General features: G+C 34.2%; 1 protein-coding gene across 1 annotated transcript in view; it reads right to left on the bottom strand.

Annotated features, from left to right (window-relative positions):
• Positions 1 to 16,992, bottom strand: part of PIGN (phosphatidylinositol glycan anchor biosynthesis class N) — a 102,874-nt gene extending 85,882 nt beyond the window's left edge. Inside the window, exons 1-8 of the mRNA XM_007457530.1 lie at positions 16,772 to 16,992; positions 14,359 to 14,480; positions 13,650 to 13,748; positions 11,866 to 11,972; positions 7,046 to 7,170; positions 5,773 to 5,903; positions 4,754 to 4,870; positions 2,307 to 2,347 (exon numbers count right to left, since the gene is read on the bottom strand). Of these exons, the coding sequence (XP_007457592.1) occupies positions 2,307 to 2,347; positions 4,754 to 4,870; positions 5,773 to 5,903; positions 7,046 to 7,170; positions 11,866 to 11,972; positions 13,650 to 13,748; positions 14,359 to 14,480; positions 16,772 to 16,992 (963 nt within the window). The remainder of the gene's footprint in view (positions 1 to 2,306; positions 2,348 to 4,753; positions 4,871 to 5,772; positions 5,904 to 7,045; positions 7,171 to 11,865; positions 11,973 to 13,649; positions 13,749 to 14,358; positions 14,481 to 16,771) is intronic.
• Positions 16,993 to 18,991: the final 1,999 nt, after the last annotated feature.

Raw genomic sequence — 18,991 nt, 5'->3', positions numbered from 1 at the left:
CGCTCTTCCTAAAGAGCTAATAACCTCCATTTTTCTACAACTAACGGATTGCTTTTATATTAGTCCACACAATTTTTCAGGGAGTAAAATACTTGGCTGTCAGAATGCTCAGTTTCAAACACTTGCTTGTGATCTCTGAGACCTTGGGCAGGTTATTTAACCTCTCCAATGCTTCAGTTTCCTTATCAGTTAAAAAAGAAATAAAAGTTTCTCCCTTACAGAGTTATGGCAGGATCAAATGAGACTAAATTTATAAAGTACCTGGCGCATAATAGTCCTGCTACAAATGCTGTTGGTGGCTACAAATGCCACCATTTGGCTACAAATGCTGTTGTGATGATTATAATTATGTGATCTCTTGGCAGTGCTGTGCGGACGACGCCCTCCTGGGCCTCTGTAACATCGCTCCACTGAGTGCCTCCAATCTCACTGTGGCTTCTTTCCAGATACCTCCTCTAGCCCCCATTTAAAACTGGAGTTTGGTCCCAGGCTCTCAGTCTTACTTTTTACCATCTAGACTCTCTTTACCATCTCATAGAACACTGAAAACCCCATTGGCCGCCTAATCGCTTCCTCTCCTTCCCCCAGAATCCACCGTTGGCCTCCTCTGATCTAGTCTCCATGCTGCAGCCAGAGGAATCTTTTCACAGAAAATCAGATCATGTCATTGCCCAGGCTTTGAACACTTCAAAGGCTTCCTCAAGCTTTAGGATTAACTCCATAGGGCCCATGAGGCCCTGTGTGGTCCAGTGTCTACCTTATTCTGCCTCACATCAAAGCACGGTCTGTTGCTCTGTACACCCATTTCTTCAAGATCCTTTAAAATGCCACGTACTCTCTACCAGAGCTCTGGGCACATGCTGCTCCTTTGCCTGAAAAGCTCCTTTCCTCCTGCCTTGGCCTGGCAACTGCTACTCGACTCATTCTTCAATCACAGCCCAAGCCTCAATTTCTGGGGAAGGCTTTGCTGACCACACACAGCCTATGAGATATATCTGCTTTATACTCTGATGGCTTCACAGGCCTCTTTTGTTGTACTTATCACGGCTATAATTTTACGTTTATTTGTATGATAAATACAAATAAAAGTAAAATTTATCTTATTCCTAAACTATAAGCTTCCTAGGGTAGGGAGTGTGTGAGCTTTTATTCACCATTATATCCCTTATACAAAGTTTAATGTTAATGTGTTAATGTTTCAATATTTTAATGTTAATGTTAATGTTTGCACGATGTTTAAACATACTGCAGACACACAACAGTGTTGGTAGAAGGAATGAATAAAGAATTCTCATCTAATGTAGATCTGAAGCAGTATTCAGAGAGCAATAGCTGAATCTATATTTAGTTTTTGATTATGATCCAGTCTATATAAAAAACATGTTCTTGTTTTATGGACTTCAACTTATTCCTATTCCTTTGACAGTGATTTTTATTGCAAATTAATAGACTGCTATCTGATTCTATACATTGTCACTTACTTGGATAATAAGCATCCATCCTGAGCAAAGAGACCATTCTTAATATGCTGAGAAAGAACAGGCTTCTATAACTGTAAGCCTGAAAATGAGACCCTAGACCTGGTTTATCCACCACAGTAAGGAATGTCAGCTTGTGAGGTGACCTGGAGAAGTAAGGTATTCCCGCCATTTTGGAGGCCACATACCAACGATGCCATGCCTTCCACAAATAGTAAAGATGGCTGTCTGCACAGCATATCTTCAATAAGAAAAATCTGTGCTTCATAATTACAGATAATGTTACTGGTCTAACTTGATTAGGTTGGCCACACATTTTCCTATAATGTAAGGTTTCTAGCTGAGTAATCTATATACTCTTGTCACTTTTTCTCCATTGCATTTGTAAAAACTCTGGGTAGAATTAAAGATAAAATGGGTGTTAATAAAAAAGAAGTGGTAACTGACACACTAACAGGAGAGAAACCCATAATGGGATTTTATTAGATCTGTGCTTAAAGCAACTACGCAAGGCAACCATGACAAGAAATCACAGAAATGTAACAGGCATGCAAATTTTAATTTGCATAATCATTCTTTAATTAGCCAGTGTTATTTGGAGGGAGGACATCTTCTCTTTTCACTTTTATTTGCGGCTGCTTTTTTTATTTTGCCAAAAGGAAGATTACTTGGGGTTAAGATATTCTCATTTAACAGGATTTCCCTTGGTAACTGAAATGTTTTAGAAAAATCTTTTATCATTATTAATATACTTTTTTTCCAGACTTTTTTGGTCTAAACTTCTTATAGATGAAATTAAATCTGAACATGATTAAATTTAATGAATACCTGATTGACATCTTGTCTCTTCCAGTTCTCCAATTTCCATTCTGAAATATACAAATAAACACCAGAGCTGATGTTAAGAATTTTTTTAAAAAATAAATCATTTTATTATTATAAGTGGTCAGTGGAAACCAAAGTATTGGCAAAGTTCATTTTAAGCCAAGTATGAAAAAAAAGCGTGCTTAAGAAGGAAGACCTGTAAATTTTTTAAACTAGAATTTTAAAAGAATAACTGAAAAATAAATATTTGATATTTTCTGTGATAGTTTATTAATTTGGAAATAATTTGGAGATAATTGTTTCAAAACATCCAAAGGCTAAGGAAAGAAAGATGGAAGTAAAAGGCACAATGATAACAACTGTCAGCATGACTACAACTAATGACAGTCCTGTTCCAGGGAATTATTAAGGCAACCAATAGCCCGTTAGTCAATCTAAGCTTTTCTTTTTTCTGTAATGAGAGTTGCTTGCAAAATATTTGAAATTTTTTAGCTCTGATGCTCCTACCGTCACTAATCCCAAATGTGAAAGTAGTATAGTGAGTTACTATTAAAACTGCCTCATTCCCCTATCTTTCTACATATAAATTCAGAAATTTCAATAAACAGTAATCAAAACAAATGATTATGAGGCCACGTCTTGATTTTAAGACTTTGTTTTTGACTTTAAGATATGTTACCCAAAAGGTTCTAAGGCATTTTTATGATGAAATTTCCTTTAATAAGCTAAAAAAGTTTAAAAATATGATCCTAATTCTACCAGTCAGCTACTAAAAATTCAGACTAATCACCTGATGAGGAAAAACATGTACATTCCCTTTCTCTGTAACTTATGATACCAAATATCCATATAAGAAAAAATACATTCTTTCAGTAATGATTCTTGAAGTCATATGATTCTAAAACGTTAAGTCACTGAGAAATCAACTGCCAAAAGAAAGTTCCGTCTCCTAAGTATTCAATACAAACATACTATTTAACCTAGCTCTTCTATTTAGATTCAATCTAATCCATTTAACACAGAGCATAAGAATATAAAATGGTGCAGCTGCTTTGAAAAACAGTTTGGCAGTTTGCAAAAAGTAAAACATAGAGGAACACATGATCCGTTAATTCCACTCCTAGGTACCTGCCGAAGAGAAATAAAAACACATATGCACTCAAAACCTTTTACACAAATGTTCATTGAGTCATTATCATAACAGCCCAAATGTGGAAACGATCTAAATGTCCATAAGATGACAATGAAATATGGCATAGACATACAATGGAGAGAGAAGTAAGGAGTGACTGCTAATGGGAAGGGATTTGGGGAGGGGGGGTGGCAATGAAATGTTTTGTAATTATATAGTAGAGGCGATTGCATAATCTTGTGAATATACTAAAAAAATTTAATCATACACTTTTAAAACATGAATTTGATAGTATGAGAATTACATCTCAATAAAAAATTTAAAAAAAAAGAAAGAAAGTGCGTAGGAAAATTTTATTATACAAACCAAAAAGTCTTCTATGGTAGAAATACCTAATACAGCTGGGAGTCCACATCCCTGGAGAAGGTTTTAAAAGGAACATTTCTAGGGCTTACCCAGACTCATGGAATCAAAATACCTACAGACAAGGTCTGGAAATCTGTAACTTTTTTTTTTTTTTGCGGTATGCAGGTTTCCCACTGCTGTGGCCTCTCCCGTTGCGGAGCACAGGCTCTGGACACACAGGCCCAGTGGCCATGGCTCACGGACCCAGCTGCCCTGCGGCATGTGGGATCCTCCCGGGCCGGGGCACGAACCCATGTCCCCTGCATCGGCAGGCGGACTCCCAACCACTGTACCACCAGGGAAGCCCTGTAACTTTTTTTTTTTTAATCTGTATTCTTAACAAGTGCTTTGAATGAGTCTGACACAACTAATCCAGAGAAAGGCATTTGAGAGGAATTTATTTTGTTCAATTAGTAAAAGCTTTGAAACGCTAAAATACCCTTACCTTACAAAATAACCAGAGCTCCAAGAAAAAGGAATTCCTTTTCATCATGGATTGAGAAGCAAGGGAGGCTTGGGCAACAGAGAGTGCCTTCAAAAGTACTAGAGACAGGGCAAAATCTGTCCAGTTTTGAAGTATCAATTGTGACATATGTGTGATTTATCTAATTGATAGTCTTTGCAGGTAAGATCTAAGCCAAGGGTTTAATCTAAGTCCTGGAATAATAAGGTTTGTGAAAAAAAATATTAAAACTTATACTTGAACTTTCACAAGGCAAATAACTAACAATTATATTTCAAGCTGAATATTATAAACCAAATAATATGAACTATACAAAAGTAATACACAGAAATAGTAATGACACAAATATCAAAATGAAAGCTATAACTTGAAAAGTAATTTTTTAAGTTAAACTTTGGTTTTATTTTAAAATGTCACATTTATAAAAACAATAAAGATAAATGTTCATACCTTGCAAATATGTATCATCAAATTTCTGAGCTAACACTTTTTGAGGATACTTGATTCCAGCTCCCCAAGTGACAAAAGGAGTACAAGTTTCTAAAGGATGACCAGCTCCATGGGAACCTACAAATAAGACACAAAGAGTAATAAGACAAGTATCAATATATAAGAATTAACTTATACCTAAATATTTTTTAATACTTAGTTTTAAAGAGTTGATCTCTATATAGCTAATTCTAGCCACCATACTCCCAAATGTTTGCATCTCTATATACCAATTAGTTTTTAAATATTCCCAAAGAAAGTCAGAGCATCAACAACAAACAGGCAAAAACAAAAAGCAGAACATCCGTTGAGTGACTGGTTGAAAGAAGAATAAGAATAATAACAATAAGACTTGGAGGAGATGCCACCGGAGTAGCACCAAAGGCAGAAAAAACAGGGAAAGCACCTTTGCAGAGTAACCACCCAAGTTTGAGGCCAGGTCTGCTCTGAAGAGGATAGCAAAGTCTCTATATGCTTTTCCTCCAGGCCACTCTGGCTGGTATAGCCAAAAGCCCTTTATAAAGTGGAACCGGCTCACAAGAATTCTACATTGTGATTTGGTGACCCAAACCTCAGCTTTGCCTTATTTTGATCTCTGTGCACACACTGTGTTTGCCTTAGGAATCTCACAGGGAGGATAGGCTCATCTAGTAGTACCCTCAGTAATACCACCTTAAACTCACCCCCTCTGCCATCACATACAGTTAATTCTAGGTGGATAAATAATCAGTATTTTTTGTTTTCTTCACAACACTTTTCTCTAATTTCTCATGTTAAATGAGAGTATATTCCCTTCATAGTTAGAAGAAAGATTATATAAGATCAGTCTTTTATACACTAACATTTTATGCATGCTATTATGTGCTAGACAGTTTGCATATACTGAGATATCTAATCCTCTTCAACATTACAAGATATTTGCAAGTTACATTTACCACTGCTTTAATTGTAAAGTATATATCACTTAGAAACAGACTAACCCCAGTCTGTCATTCCATGGTCAGCAGTAAAGATAAATGCTGTTTTCCCATCACTTCCGTAAAAATCTTTAAGAGTAGACACAATTTGTTTCAATCCCTCATCAACTATTTTAATATTGTTCAAATATTCCCTGTTTAAAAAGAAAGAGAAGAGAAAATGAAATTATATTAATTACATTAATTTGGAAAAATCAAATTTATTCAACATGAACTTATAAAGTTAACTTGAAGTACTTTTAGATCTCATCTTTAATATTTTTTTAAATCAGAGCTCTTTAGAGTGTTAAAGAAGTAAAAAATCTGGAATTTTAAGAGGAATTTTACCTTTTAAAGAGTAAAAAAATCTGGAATCATTTTCAAAAATGATTTTTAAAAAGATATTGATTAGCAAATAGATTTTATGGAATGCTTTTTAAGTCTCAAATGCAACAATAATGACTTTTAAGTTCATGCCTCTCATAATGTAAACTATATTGCTCTTTCCACATTAGTAATAGGTAAGCATCACTGTTTCAACTATAGAATATTTCCATCCCTTAGAGTGTTTGTGATATAAACCACTATAATATAATATATTTTGAACAAACTATATTTAAGCTTTCCATACAGTTGAACAAGGATGGTTTGGTATAAGTTCTATCACTTAAGACAATGCACTGTGTTAAAGAAGGGAAGCATGAGGTATTCATTACTGGCAGCTAACCAATAGGCTTTACAGTTAGTTAGACTAATCTAAATCAAATTCAAAATGAAGAATAAAAGTATAACATGAATTCTTCCTTTCTTACGGTCTTCAATAGTGAGAAAAATAGTTGCTGTTTTATATAAGGAGTACTACTGAAACATCATATATAAAACTTTATACTATTATCTGCTAGATATATCACTGATTAAATGGAACATAAGGAACAGCTAATTACGTCTTTTCGCGAAATAAATATTAACACCATAAAAATGCTTTTTATTTCAAAATTTACTAAAATACTTCTAAAATATAAGTTTTTTCTCTCTGACCTGATAAATGAAGAATATGGAATACACATACAGGATATATTTTACTTATATTAATGTGCAGTGTGGTCACAGCACATGTGACTTTAGCCACTATATCATATACTACATCTCATATAAATGAGAACTTATTCTACTTTAGAGTTTTTTAAAATATAAGTTCTGTTGTGATCATTACAAAGAAAACATTATAATAATATCTTAAAAGTTCAAACAGGCGTTTCCCTCAAAACCATGAAATTAAACACAGCATTAAAATTACCTTGACGATGGTCGGTGAGCATGTCCATTTGTATCTATTCCTAATAAATGTAAGAAAAAAACTATTTTGTCTTCATTTAGTTTAGAAAACAAAGATTGGTTGTTTCTGGCAGCATGAAAGAATTCCTATATGTAACAAATCAGTTAAAAAATTTTAGTTCATTTATTTTATTTAAAAAGTAATTCCAATGAAAACATTTAATTAAATTTATACATAACTATAAAATTAAATTATCCTATTTTGTTTAAATTTGTCCTCAGGACCTACCAACACAAAGTACTTGTCAGTTCAGACATCTATGTTCAAATAACGAGTGAGCTATTTTCTGTGTTATAATTAGGCTGAAAAAAGGTTATAGAACGGGGATCTCGTTTTCATGAATTTCTCATAACATTGAATAAAATATAGCAGACTGAAGAACTATTTTGACAAGAGTCAAAAGTAAAACGGTACTAGTGGCAACAGTTTAGGAACGCTTTATGAGTTTAAAATGTTTTCATACTTCTGTTGTCCCATGTTACCACTCTAGTCCAACCATAGTCTCTCATTTGCAACATTGCAAATAGCCTTCTATTTCCTTTGTCCCAAGACTAGAATCTGTTCTTCACATTGTATGATAGAAAAATGTCCACTTAATGAAAGGAAATATGGTTCAAAAATGATTAATTTCATAATGATAAACTGGATCCATAAAGCCCTCTAAGAAAAGGATTCATCCTGTGCTTACATACACATGAACATGTAAGCAAGTACCTATGGAGAGTATAATAAGTCAACAGGCTACCAAGATATATAATTATTGTTCACATAAATGAACTATAGAAGATGTTAATTTTAAGAATAAGAGGTATTTATCATTCCAACAAAAATCTGAAATATTTTTTCAGATAATTCTTCATTATTACAAACATTAAAAATATAAATGGTGCCATTAGAGAAACCATCTAGTCAAGAATAGAAATAATTTTTTTAAAAATCATAAACATAATGCTACCAATCCTCCTTAAAACATAAAATGGCCCCCTAACTTTCATATATGTATGAAATGTATATTCTACCTAGCCCCTTTCAAATACATTCTAATTAGCCCCTAGGAAATTTTAAATCTAGATGGAAATGGCAAGTTTTTCAAGAGAAAGGAATTACATTCTGTAGATATAATTGAAAGCTGACAAGAAACAAAAAAACTTAGGAATTGAACTTGAGTCAAATTTACAATTTGTTACATGACTGATAATATTCAGCTTTGTAAAAAGTGCTATTCATTCATATGTGGACACAAGATCTGGGAAGCCATGAAACACTAATCTTACAGAGCTCAGCCTATTAGATTCCCACTGCCTTTTAAAAAGTTGGTCTTTTGTACCTAAGAGATAGAATACACTCCTGGCTTCTTTCCCCCCAATATTTAGTATAATTATGCCCACCAACCCCACTTTTCTTAGCTCAAAGACACTCATTCATTTTTGTACTTAACAAATATTTATTAGACCTCATGGGAGACTGCTAGATGACTACCCCAGCATGCAGTCTCCCTTTCTCTCCAAGTAAAACCTCTGATTTTATGGGACATGTCAGTGCTCCAAACTTAAAACCTACATATTTCCTATTCTCTCTCACAGCTACATGTGCCTTTTTGGTTATGGCCAATGAGATATAAGTCAAACATTTCAGTCAAAGGACTATGTGGACCTAAGGTTTTTGAAATAAATTTAATTTAGTAGGACAGAAGGTCCTTTTCGATTCCTCGTACTGTTGGTCTAAAACATTTAAAATAATGGCTGGAACTCCAGCATCTCTTGGGTCGTAAGACAACTCTGAAGCTAAAATCATGCTCTGAGGATAGAAGAGAAACTTAGAAGACTGGGTCTTAATGACATTGTGGAACCACTATGGCATTCTTGGACTGCATCAATCTTGGGCTGCATACTTCTGGCATTATCTTTTATTGAGACAGAACTTCTAAGCAATATTTTTTTTTCTATTACAGAGTTGAATTTAATCTAAATTAATCATGTATCTATGTACCAGACAATTCCATGATAGGAATTTAGATTGAACAATATGAAAAAGACAGTATCTCTGCCATAAGATGTATATAGGATTGAAATTGTTTGGGTTTTTTTGTTGTTTTGTTTTGTTTTGTTTTTAAATCCCCTCCTTTTTGCATAAACAGTACAGAAATGCTTGTTAGATCCAATGGCTTATAATATAGGCAGTTGTAAGCTTAAATAAATGCAGAGTTCCTTTTAATCCTCTGGGATGTATTGAACAGTTAGACCTCACACATCTTTATTTTTTTTCATTCTTTTTTAGATTCTTTTCCCATAGGATTGAAATTGTTGCCAATGTATCAAAAATTACAGCGTAGCATAATAAAGTACTAAGATAGAGGTACTAAGGGAATATAGAAGAGGGTTCTCTAAGTCAAACCGGAAGTGGGGTAAAGCAAAGGGAAGTCATGGAAGACCTAATAGAGGAGATGGCTATGGATATTTTACCACAATTTTTTAAAAAGTGAATAGAAATTGGCATATATTTGTAAACCGTTTGACTAGAATTAAGCATGAGTCTCTGGCCAGGGCACAAAGTCCAGGTTGGGCCCCTGACTCCCTCTCTAGCCTGATCTCAGACTGTGCTCTAGTAAGTGTTCCTGCCATGCTAACCTCCCCTTTTTTCAGTTCTCCAAATCCATTATGCTGGCTCTCCTTTCAGGGCCCAAGTTTACATAACGCTGTTGGTCTGAAATACTCTTTTCTATATGCAGTCCAGATCCATCCATTTCTTTGTCTCGTATACTTCTCCAGAGACTATCTCAAAACTCTCAGGAAAGTCTTCCTCTAACTGCTTAGCTTACATCAGAATTTTCTAAAGATATATTCTTAGTCCCTGCATTTTTCCTTCACACCACTAATCATTGTTGATGATTTCATATATATATATATATATATTTTTTTTTTTTTTTTTTTTTTTTTTTTTTTCGGTACGCGGGCCTCTCACTGTTGCGGCCTCTCCTGCTGCGGTGCACAGGCTCCAGGCGTCCAGGCTCAGCGGCCGTGGCTCATGGGCCCAGCTGCTCCGTGGCATGTGGGATCTTCCTGGACCGGTACACGAACCCACGTCCCCTGCATCGGCAGGTGGACTCTCAACCACTGCGCCACCAGGGAAGCCCGATTTCATATTTTTGTTATTGATTAATGTACATGTCTCTATCATATCTTATGAAGTTGTAGGCAAATTTTTTTTCTGGTCACTATCATATCACCAACTAGCAGTGTTGAAGTAAAGTAAAAAAGGCATAAAATCAGGCCAGTCATTAGCAATATCTGCCTATCCACAAGGAATCAAATCCATGATTTTGGAATATTTTTGGCATGTTTATGAAATTAGAAGCCAAAGGTCTTTAAGCAGATACTAATATAAGTCAATTATATTAAGAAGTGATAGCAAAATAAATTGCTAATTATTTTTTTGAAGAGATTTTATTTAACTTGAAGGTCTTCCCTTTTGACAAAAGCATATGTTAAATGAAAAAAGAAAGCTTCAAGGAAAAATATTCTGATAAAAGAAATAGGGTTTACCAAAGAACACATTGAGCACTTAATTCCTGATAAGTAAATACAAAGAAAAATGCAGACACATACTGACTGTTTACAAACAAACAATAAAAATGACTAAATTACGGAGAAGTCTGCAATGTCAGTCCAAAGACACTACTGGTAAAAGGAAGAATCATTAAGGGTCAATCAATGAATGCTTCTTATAACAGATGAATTATGAGTTATAATTCGGAGATGAGAAAGAATAGATTGACAGAAAGGAGTGAGCCAATATCTACAGCTGAGATTTTTACACAGTTTTTGAAAATATAAATTCTATTGGATTCCTGGTGAAGCTGTGATGATTGTCACTAACAAACAGTCCAAAAACCTCGATATCTTAATGAAATTCAAATATTTTATTATGATTAACTTGTGAATTTGTTTTTGCTTATCTAATTTTTCTTTAAAGTACAATTTTTTTAAAACATCTACTTTATGTTATAATAAATGCATTAGATTTGAACAGCATTTTTCAGAAGACTTTCAAACAAATCACATGGTCCCACTACTTATAAGAGACTGGTTCTGTGGTCAAAGAAAGATCAAGAAGGTTTACCTAGGATGATTCGGCAAACTAGGAAAGAAATGCAGGTTTCCTAAATCCAACCAACTGTCAGAAACACGGAATTTAAGAGTTAACTTTTTTTTTAAATAAATCTATTTATTTAATTTATTTATTTTTGACTGCATTGGGTTTTTGTTGCTGCGCGTGGGCTTTCTCCAGTTGTGGGAGCTACTCTTTGTTGTGGTGCACGGGCTTCCCATTGCAGTGGCCTCTCTCATTGCAGAGCACGGGCTCTAGGTGCATGGGCTTCAGTAGTTGTGGCATGCGGGCTCAGCAGTTGTGGCTTGCAAGCTCTGGAGCACAGGCTCAGTAGTTGTGGCACACGGGCCTAGCTGCTCTGCAGCATGTGGGATCCTCCCAGACCAGGGATTGAACCCATGTCCCCTGCATTGGGAGGCGGATTCTCAACCGCTGCGCCACCAGGGAAGCCCAGAGTTAATTTTTTTAAATTATTTTTTTTAAACTTCTATTAGTTGGTTATTGTAGAATGTGTAATTTCCTAGAATCCAGTCTTTTTAAAATAGTATGCTACAATAAAGAACTTTCAAGTTCATACAAGTAAAAAAAACTAAGATACATTTACTAACAAATCAGTTTCTAGTACATTAGGTACAAATACGTGTGCTGTAGATTAGCCACTCAATAGCACATACCTTCACATTATCAAAAACCCAGGTATCCAGTTTTGTTACATCCTGGGCACCAAAATCCTCACTGTAAGCGTCATAATTATGTGCAAAAACATGGTTTCCACTAGCACCTGAAAAGGAAATTTGGAGAAAAAAATTTTTAATGATCTGCCATGGACCATAGTTTATACTATAACATATGCTGTTGTTTTAATTCTCACAGTAACATATTCCAATTTTACAGATACACTACAAATGAGTTAATTAACTTGCCAAAGTCACAGTGCTAATGAATACACGACAGCACAAAAGTAAACACCAAAGTTTGTCTCCCTGTAAGGATTAAACTATTCAAAGAATTTGTGCATCTAAGGATGGGACAGTCTAAAATAGATGAAATCATTTGTTTTACAAAATTCCCTAACCAAGAAGAAAATTCAAATATTTCAGTTCTTTTGCTCATAAAATATGTGCATTTTTCTCAGTATAAGGGAATAAATATTGCTTATTGCCAAATGGTTTGAAAGGGTCAACAAATATATTAATCTTACATATTTGTAGGATTTTATTAAGAATCTAATCAACTTAGTGAATTTCTGAGTTAGGCTCTTATAGCTCATAAGTAAGAGATATAACAAAATAATGACAAATCTCTTATAATATCAGCTTAGCTCTAATGATACTATTCTACTGTTCAGCCATTCTACTTCCCACATTCTAAGTAAAGATCTGAGTGGGTCTGTGGGTTGCCATAAGAAATGGAACATTCTTATTCGATTATCTCCAATTCAGGCGTCCTGTCCTATCAACTGTAGTCAGAAGTAGGGAGGTAAATTTGGTAGCCATAGCAACTTAATCCATCCTCACCACCACCAGTCCCCCAAAAAGCTTAACTGCTTTCCAAAGAAGGCAGTATATAAATGGCAAGTAGTATAAGTTTTTTGACCTGCTCTACATAATAATGTTCTGTGACTATCATAGAGAAAATTCTGAATATCTGTTTTGCTTTTGAGACATATAATAATCTTTAGTAATTACAATTATTATATTATATTCTTGACTAAGTGTAAACCTTTTCATTAGGTGAAATGATCATAATGCTCTCACTAAAAAGCATTTAATGACATAAAATTCAAATGGAATCCTACTGATTTTAGAAAATAATGTAAATGAATTTTCTAATCAAGAGATGTTCTAATACTTGCAGATTCATGCAGAAATACAACAAATACAACAAATCCAAATGGCATGATCCTGAATATATGCAAATACAAGTTATAAATATTAACATTTAAATCTTTATGTGACTATCTACTAACTTCTTAGTAATAATCTATCAAAGTAAAATGAACCAGACATCTACATCATCATCATAATGAGGAGTTATCATCGTCATAATAAGCATTTTGCTAAATGTTTCACATGAATTATCTTATTTAATCCCCAAAACAAACCTAGAAGATAGAAATTATTATTATTATTATCACATTTTACAGAAAAGAAAACTGGCTTCAAAGAAGTTATCTAACTTGCCCAAGATTAAAAAGCTGTTAGATGTTAAGAGTCATACATATACCATTTCATCGAATCCAAGGTATTAAAAACTGTATAATTCAACATTTCAAGTACAACTAAGAAGGAAAAAAATCAAACTGACATGTCTATCGTAATATACACCCTTATTTCTGAGATGTTAAATATGTAAAACCATGTATTTCAAAATCAATAAAATATAGTATATATTTTAAATTACCATATTGATTTATTGCCTATTTAGTAGCTGAGGAAATATAATCAATGACTTTTACCTTTGGCAAACATAGCCAAGATGTCTGGGCTCCCCCAGCACCATGTGTGCCTGGTTTCATTAATAAGAGAATCAAATTCTACAGGATTTTCCTTCCATCCTTCAGGTAATTGAGAAAAAAAGCAAACAATGACAAAAGTAATAGATACATGATGAAATATTAGTATATCCCCTAAACAAGTATTTTTCAAATAATAACAATGAGGATTAATTGCAGAACAAATGCAAAACTAATAACAGATTTTGTTACGTGTATTATATTACAATTTTTTTTAAAAAGCTTACAATAGATAATTTACTTCTTACTAAAATATAGAATCACTTTTGACCTTTCGAGTGTTAAGATCTAGGAAATCCATGAATCCATCCAATCATATTCTATCAATAGCACAGGATGATAAAAAGCTAAAGCTTAATTCTTGAGTCAATCCCAGTGTGTGTTTATGTGAGTTAGGCATGCTAAAATACTTGTCAAAAGTATCTCAAAACAGGGACTTCCCTGGTGGTCCAGTGGTTAAGACTCCATGCTTCCACTGAAGGGGGCATCGGTTCGGTCCCTGGTCAGGGAACTAAGATCCCACATGTCACGCAGCATGGCCAAAAAAAAGTATCTCAAAACATACTTCACTTTGTGTCATGATTCAGTGTTAAAGAAGCAATATTTTTGCAATAAATTTTTCATGTGATAAAATCATCAAAATAGACAATACCTTTGGCAACTGCACTGACGTCTTCATAAAACCCTGCTATCAGGGCTACATGGCCTGGCCGAGATTCAGTTGGCACACGTGTGTGAGATATCCCCCAGCTGCCTTCATGCATTATGATATTCCTAAAAGATGTTACAGATGGATAGTTAACACAGACTATGATCAAATGCTCTGTTAAGGCTTTAGAAAAATAAGATTATTACTGAAGGAATCCAGTCAAAAGAGTGAGTCAAAATTTAAGAAGGAAAGGAATCTTTCTGATCCCACTTGAGCCCGGTTGTATCCCTCCCACCAGCTGGATTCAGTAGCACAAGAAAGCCCAGGTGAGACAAAGAACCACTCAACCACTGTACAGGATCACAAGACAAAATACACCATTATTGTTTAAAGCCACAAAGTATTGAAATGGTATGTTACATAAGAAATCACTGATATACACAATATTATTTTGTCAATGTTAAATTTTATTAGGTGTGATGGTGGTTAAATTATCTACCTAAATTTGAGATTAAAACAGGCCAAAATTTCTTTTGCTAAAATGTATCAACATTCTTTAAGTTGTCTAACAGTGATTTGCAAAATTTGGGGGAAAATGCAAAACTGTCAGTAATGCTGTTTTAGGTAAAAGGCCAACAGAGCAACAAGTTATAAAACACGAATTCATTGGTAACAACTTTCAAGATAAACTTTCAACTCTCAAAATGTTCTGTAGAAAAGTATCTAAAAGTGCTGTTTAGATACTTTTAATATTGACATCTCATAATAAAACCAACTTTAGTCAAATATATACATAAAAAGTAAAAGGCTTAAAAAACCATTGAACCACCTGCTGAGGGAGAAACATTTTTTAACTTCTTCAGTTATGTAATGGAAACTGAACTCAAACAGAGAGAGGAAGGTATAAAGAAATGTGGATACTTCTGTTGAAAACATTTTGATCAGATCATATTTTTTAAAAAACAGTGAGGAACAAATAAAACCTTTCCAAAAAAAAGGTTTAGAAGAAGCTAGAATGGCATACAACACAAGGAACATCAACTGTGAGCCCTTTGCCTTCTATGTAACACCCCAAGGAGAAGCAAGTGGTACCAGAAAGTCTTGCCTTTGCCTTAACAACCAGTATATTTTATATCTTATTAATTTTGCAATGAACTATATTTCTCTCCTTTCTTTGACAACTAAGAAATTCAACCAAATACATCACCCCAATTTTTCAAATTTTTTTTTTTTTTTTTTTTTTTTTTGTGGTACATGGGCCTCTCACTGCTGTGGCCTCCCCCATTGCGGAGCACAGGCTCCGGACGCGCAGGCCCAGAGGCCATGGCCCACGGGCCCAGCCGCTCCGCGGCATGTGGGATCCTCCCAGACCGGGGCACGAACCCGCGTCCCCCGCATCAGCAGGCGGATTCCCAACCACTGCGCCACCAGGGAAGCCCTATCACCCCAATTTTTAAACTATTCATAGAAATTTGTGTTACACATTTTTGTGTACTGAACTTAACCCAGGCTTGATCTTATTTTCCTACTCATATTTTCCTATAGCCCTGAGTTGCTCATTTATTTGCATACTTTAGTATATTATGCATTTCTTTGAGGCACCATACATTTATTCCTGGAAATTCAACATAGAATTCAGGTTCATTCATTCTTCTAGCAGTCAACAAATATTTATCAATTGCCTATATGTTCTAGGAACTAGAGATAAAGTGGTATATAAAACAAAGTCCCAGCCTTAGTGGAAGTTGCACATGCTAAGTAGTACTATAAGGAAAACTGAAATAGGGTAAAGAGATAGAAAGAAATCATGACAGGGGCAGGAGAAAGACAGACGATTTTAGATAAATTTCCACTTGAATATGAGTTTTAATCTCTCTACAACAGCATTAGGAAGGGCTTTTGAGGGGCTTGCTATGAATCAGAAAAAGAACAGTTGATTGCACGAGTCCCCTAAGCCTCCAAAATTAAACATTCCTTTTCAAAGCCACTTAATAGAATCCAAAATTACATTATGTAGTGATATAGACTTGGAAGGGCTTTATATATTTGATAGAAGATGTATTTTGAGTTGAAGTCTATATTTTCTAGTTAAACACCTTTGTAATTGGCAATTCACTAATATTTATGCTTGTCATTAATAAGAAAAGGACAATATAGTGAGTTGTAAGCCAGGTTTCAGACATTAGGACAAGTTAGGCCAAGTAGCTAAGGTCATTCATTTCGATTCACCTGATATCGACTTCCACAATAAGAGAAATAACTCCTAGAAGGAAATAAACTTGCTAATCTCTATGGCAAAGGCCAATGTATATGTGCCCTATTCTCTTTCTCATCATCACTCCTCTACCCAACGTGAGATAAACAGTATTAGCATAACACTTTCCAGAGATGTCTTTGTACCAGTTGACATGCTTACCTAATAAATGGTGCCCTAGGATTTCCATTTTCATCTAATTCATAAAGTTTATCTGCTCGCAGGCCATCAGCAACAAACAGCACTAATCTTTTTGCTGGGGGAGGCAATGGCGTAAACTGAGGAGTCATTCCATGAACCAAAGGAGATGTAAAATAAATGTCAAAGATAGAGGCGAAGAACACCAAATGTATAAGCAATCCCAAAATAACGTACAGCAGCATATCCTGTGTAACTAATCTTCAAGAAAAACTGAAAAGAGGGAACAAAATTAAATTTGGGTAAGCCTTAGTGCAATCATATATATTTTCACTTATTTTGATGACTACATAAAGATTGTATATTTTAAAATATTACATAACACAGCTTCACCTTTATGATGGTAACAAGCATTATTTAATAATGAGATAATACAGAAATAAAATATATGATAAAGTACACTCAATCAAAAAGTTCAAGTATCATAAGTAATTAGCACCAATAAACTATTTATAATAAACTTAAATGCATACTAAGCTCATAAAAACTAACATAGGATCAAAAAACAAAGAAAGAATTAAATGAGTCCTAAAATGAGTTAGGGTTCAGTCAAGTCAATTCCTGTATAAGATAGAAAATATAACTCATGGTGGTCTTGGTTACCCATGTGACAACCATTGATATTGTCAGAATTTAACATTATTTAATTATTTGTGCTTCTTTTTATTTTTTTTTTGACTTTTGGTTATCAGCTCAGGACAGTTTTAGCTTCTCTTTACTATCACCAAGTTGAGCAGACAACATGCATTTTGTCCATTTAGTAGGGGAAGGAAAAAGTAGTTAAATTTCACCTTTGCTTCAGAAGATTTACACTCATTAAGGGAACACTTTATTTTAGTTCCCTGAACCAATACAAAAAAGCAGAGGGTTACATTCATTTTTTCAGTAAAAATGTTCTGTGCACGTATTAAGCGCATAATTGTGTGCTGGGGAACTACAGAGACCACCAAAGTGACACAGTCACAAATCTGATGAGCTTACAAATACTTAGGGAAGGAAAACTAAGCAATGTGAAACATTTAAATAACACATTTAAAGTATACCATTAACTGCCTAAATCAATGGGAGTCCAGGGGAGTACTTTTCAAGCCAGTCTACAATTTGCTTTTGTTGATGAATCTCTACCCAGATTACAAATAACAGCAAAGTACTCTAACCTGTCCTTGTAATGTAACTGCATTAGTTACACATAGAGACGCTTGGCTGAAAAACACTAAAGATGAGTTAATTTAATTACAGATACATCTTATTCTTCCTGGCCTGAAGAAGTACATTATGAAAGGAAAGGGTGGCAAAATATCCTGCAAAAAAACTGAAACATTGAGGAAAAAACCTTATCAAAGTCAAGCATATAATAAAATAATAAAATAAAATAGAGAAAATGGTCAAATTATGGGCCACTTTTTTCTTGGGAGAATCAAGAGTCAATTAAATATCAAAGATATTCCACAAATTATGAGAGTCCCTTACTGAGTAGATGCTATTCTGCAATTGAAGGCAACACTCTCAGAATAAATATGTATTTTCTTTATGAGCTTTGACCACATAGCAACTCCCATCTTAATAATAGCAATCTGATTATAAAAATAAAATCACTGTGGTAAGTTTGGAAATATAGAAAAATTACCTACAATTCTACTACCTAAAGAAAAATCTGTTCACAGTTTCTTACAATTTTTATCCTATCTACATTTTTATAGAGGCTCACAATTTTATATAGATTTTTTCCTTTATTATACATTAACATTTCTGTTATTTAAAAAAAAAAAAACCACCTTTTCCTACACATCATTTACCATTACCATAACTCTATTCTATGGGTGCATTTTAATTTTCCTGCTCACCCCCATATTGTTAAGCAGGTTTTTACTATTAAAAGTATCGATGTGATTAATCTAAATTTATATATAATTTTTATGTTAATTTTTCAGACATTTCACATTATGTGCTTAAGAGACTGCCTATAAGTACCATCACTGAATCAAAGGCTATGAACATCTGTAAGGCCTTTGATATGCTATATATGGAAATAATTGTTTCAGCTGAATACTGATTCTCCTAATGATAAATTAAACACTTGCAATATATATTTCTCTTGCTTATCTCACAAGCCCTCCTTCAAATACACACAGTACAACAAACTAAATTTGATGAATTAAAAAGGAGACATTAAGCAGAATATTC

Source organism: Lipotes vexillifer, unplaced genomic scaffold (genome assembly GCF_000442215.2).
Source record: "Lipotes vexillifer unplaced genomic scaffold, Lipotes_vexillifer_v1.1 scaffold125, whole genome shotgun sequence".
NCBI lineage: Eukaryota > Metazoa > Chordata > Mammalia > Artiodactyla > Lipotidae > Lipotes > Lipotes vexillifer.
The sequence above is the reverse complement of the archived record's forward strand: the minus strand, read 5'-3'. Positions and strand labels throughout refer to the sequence as shown.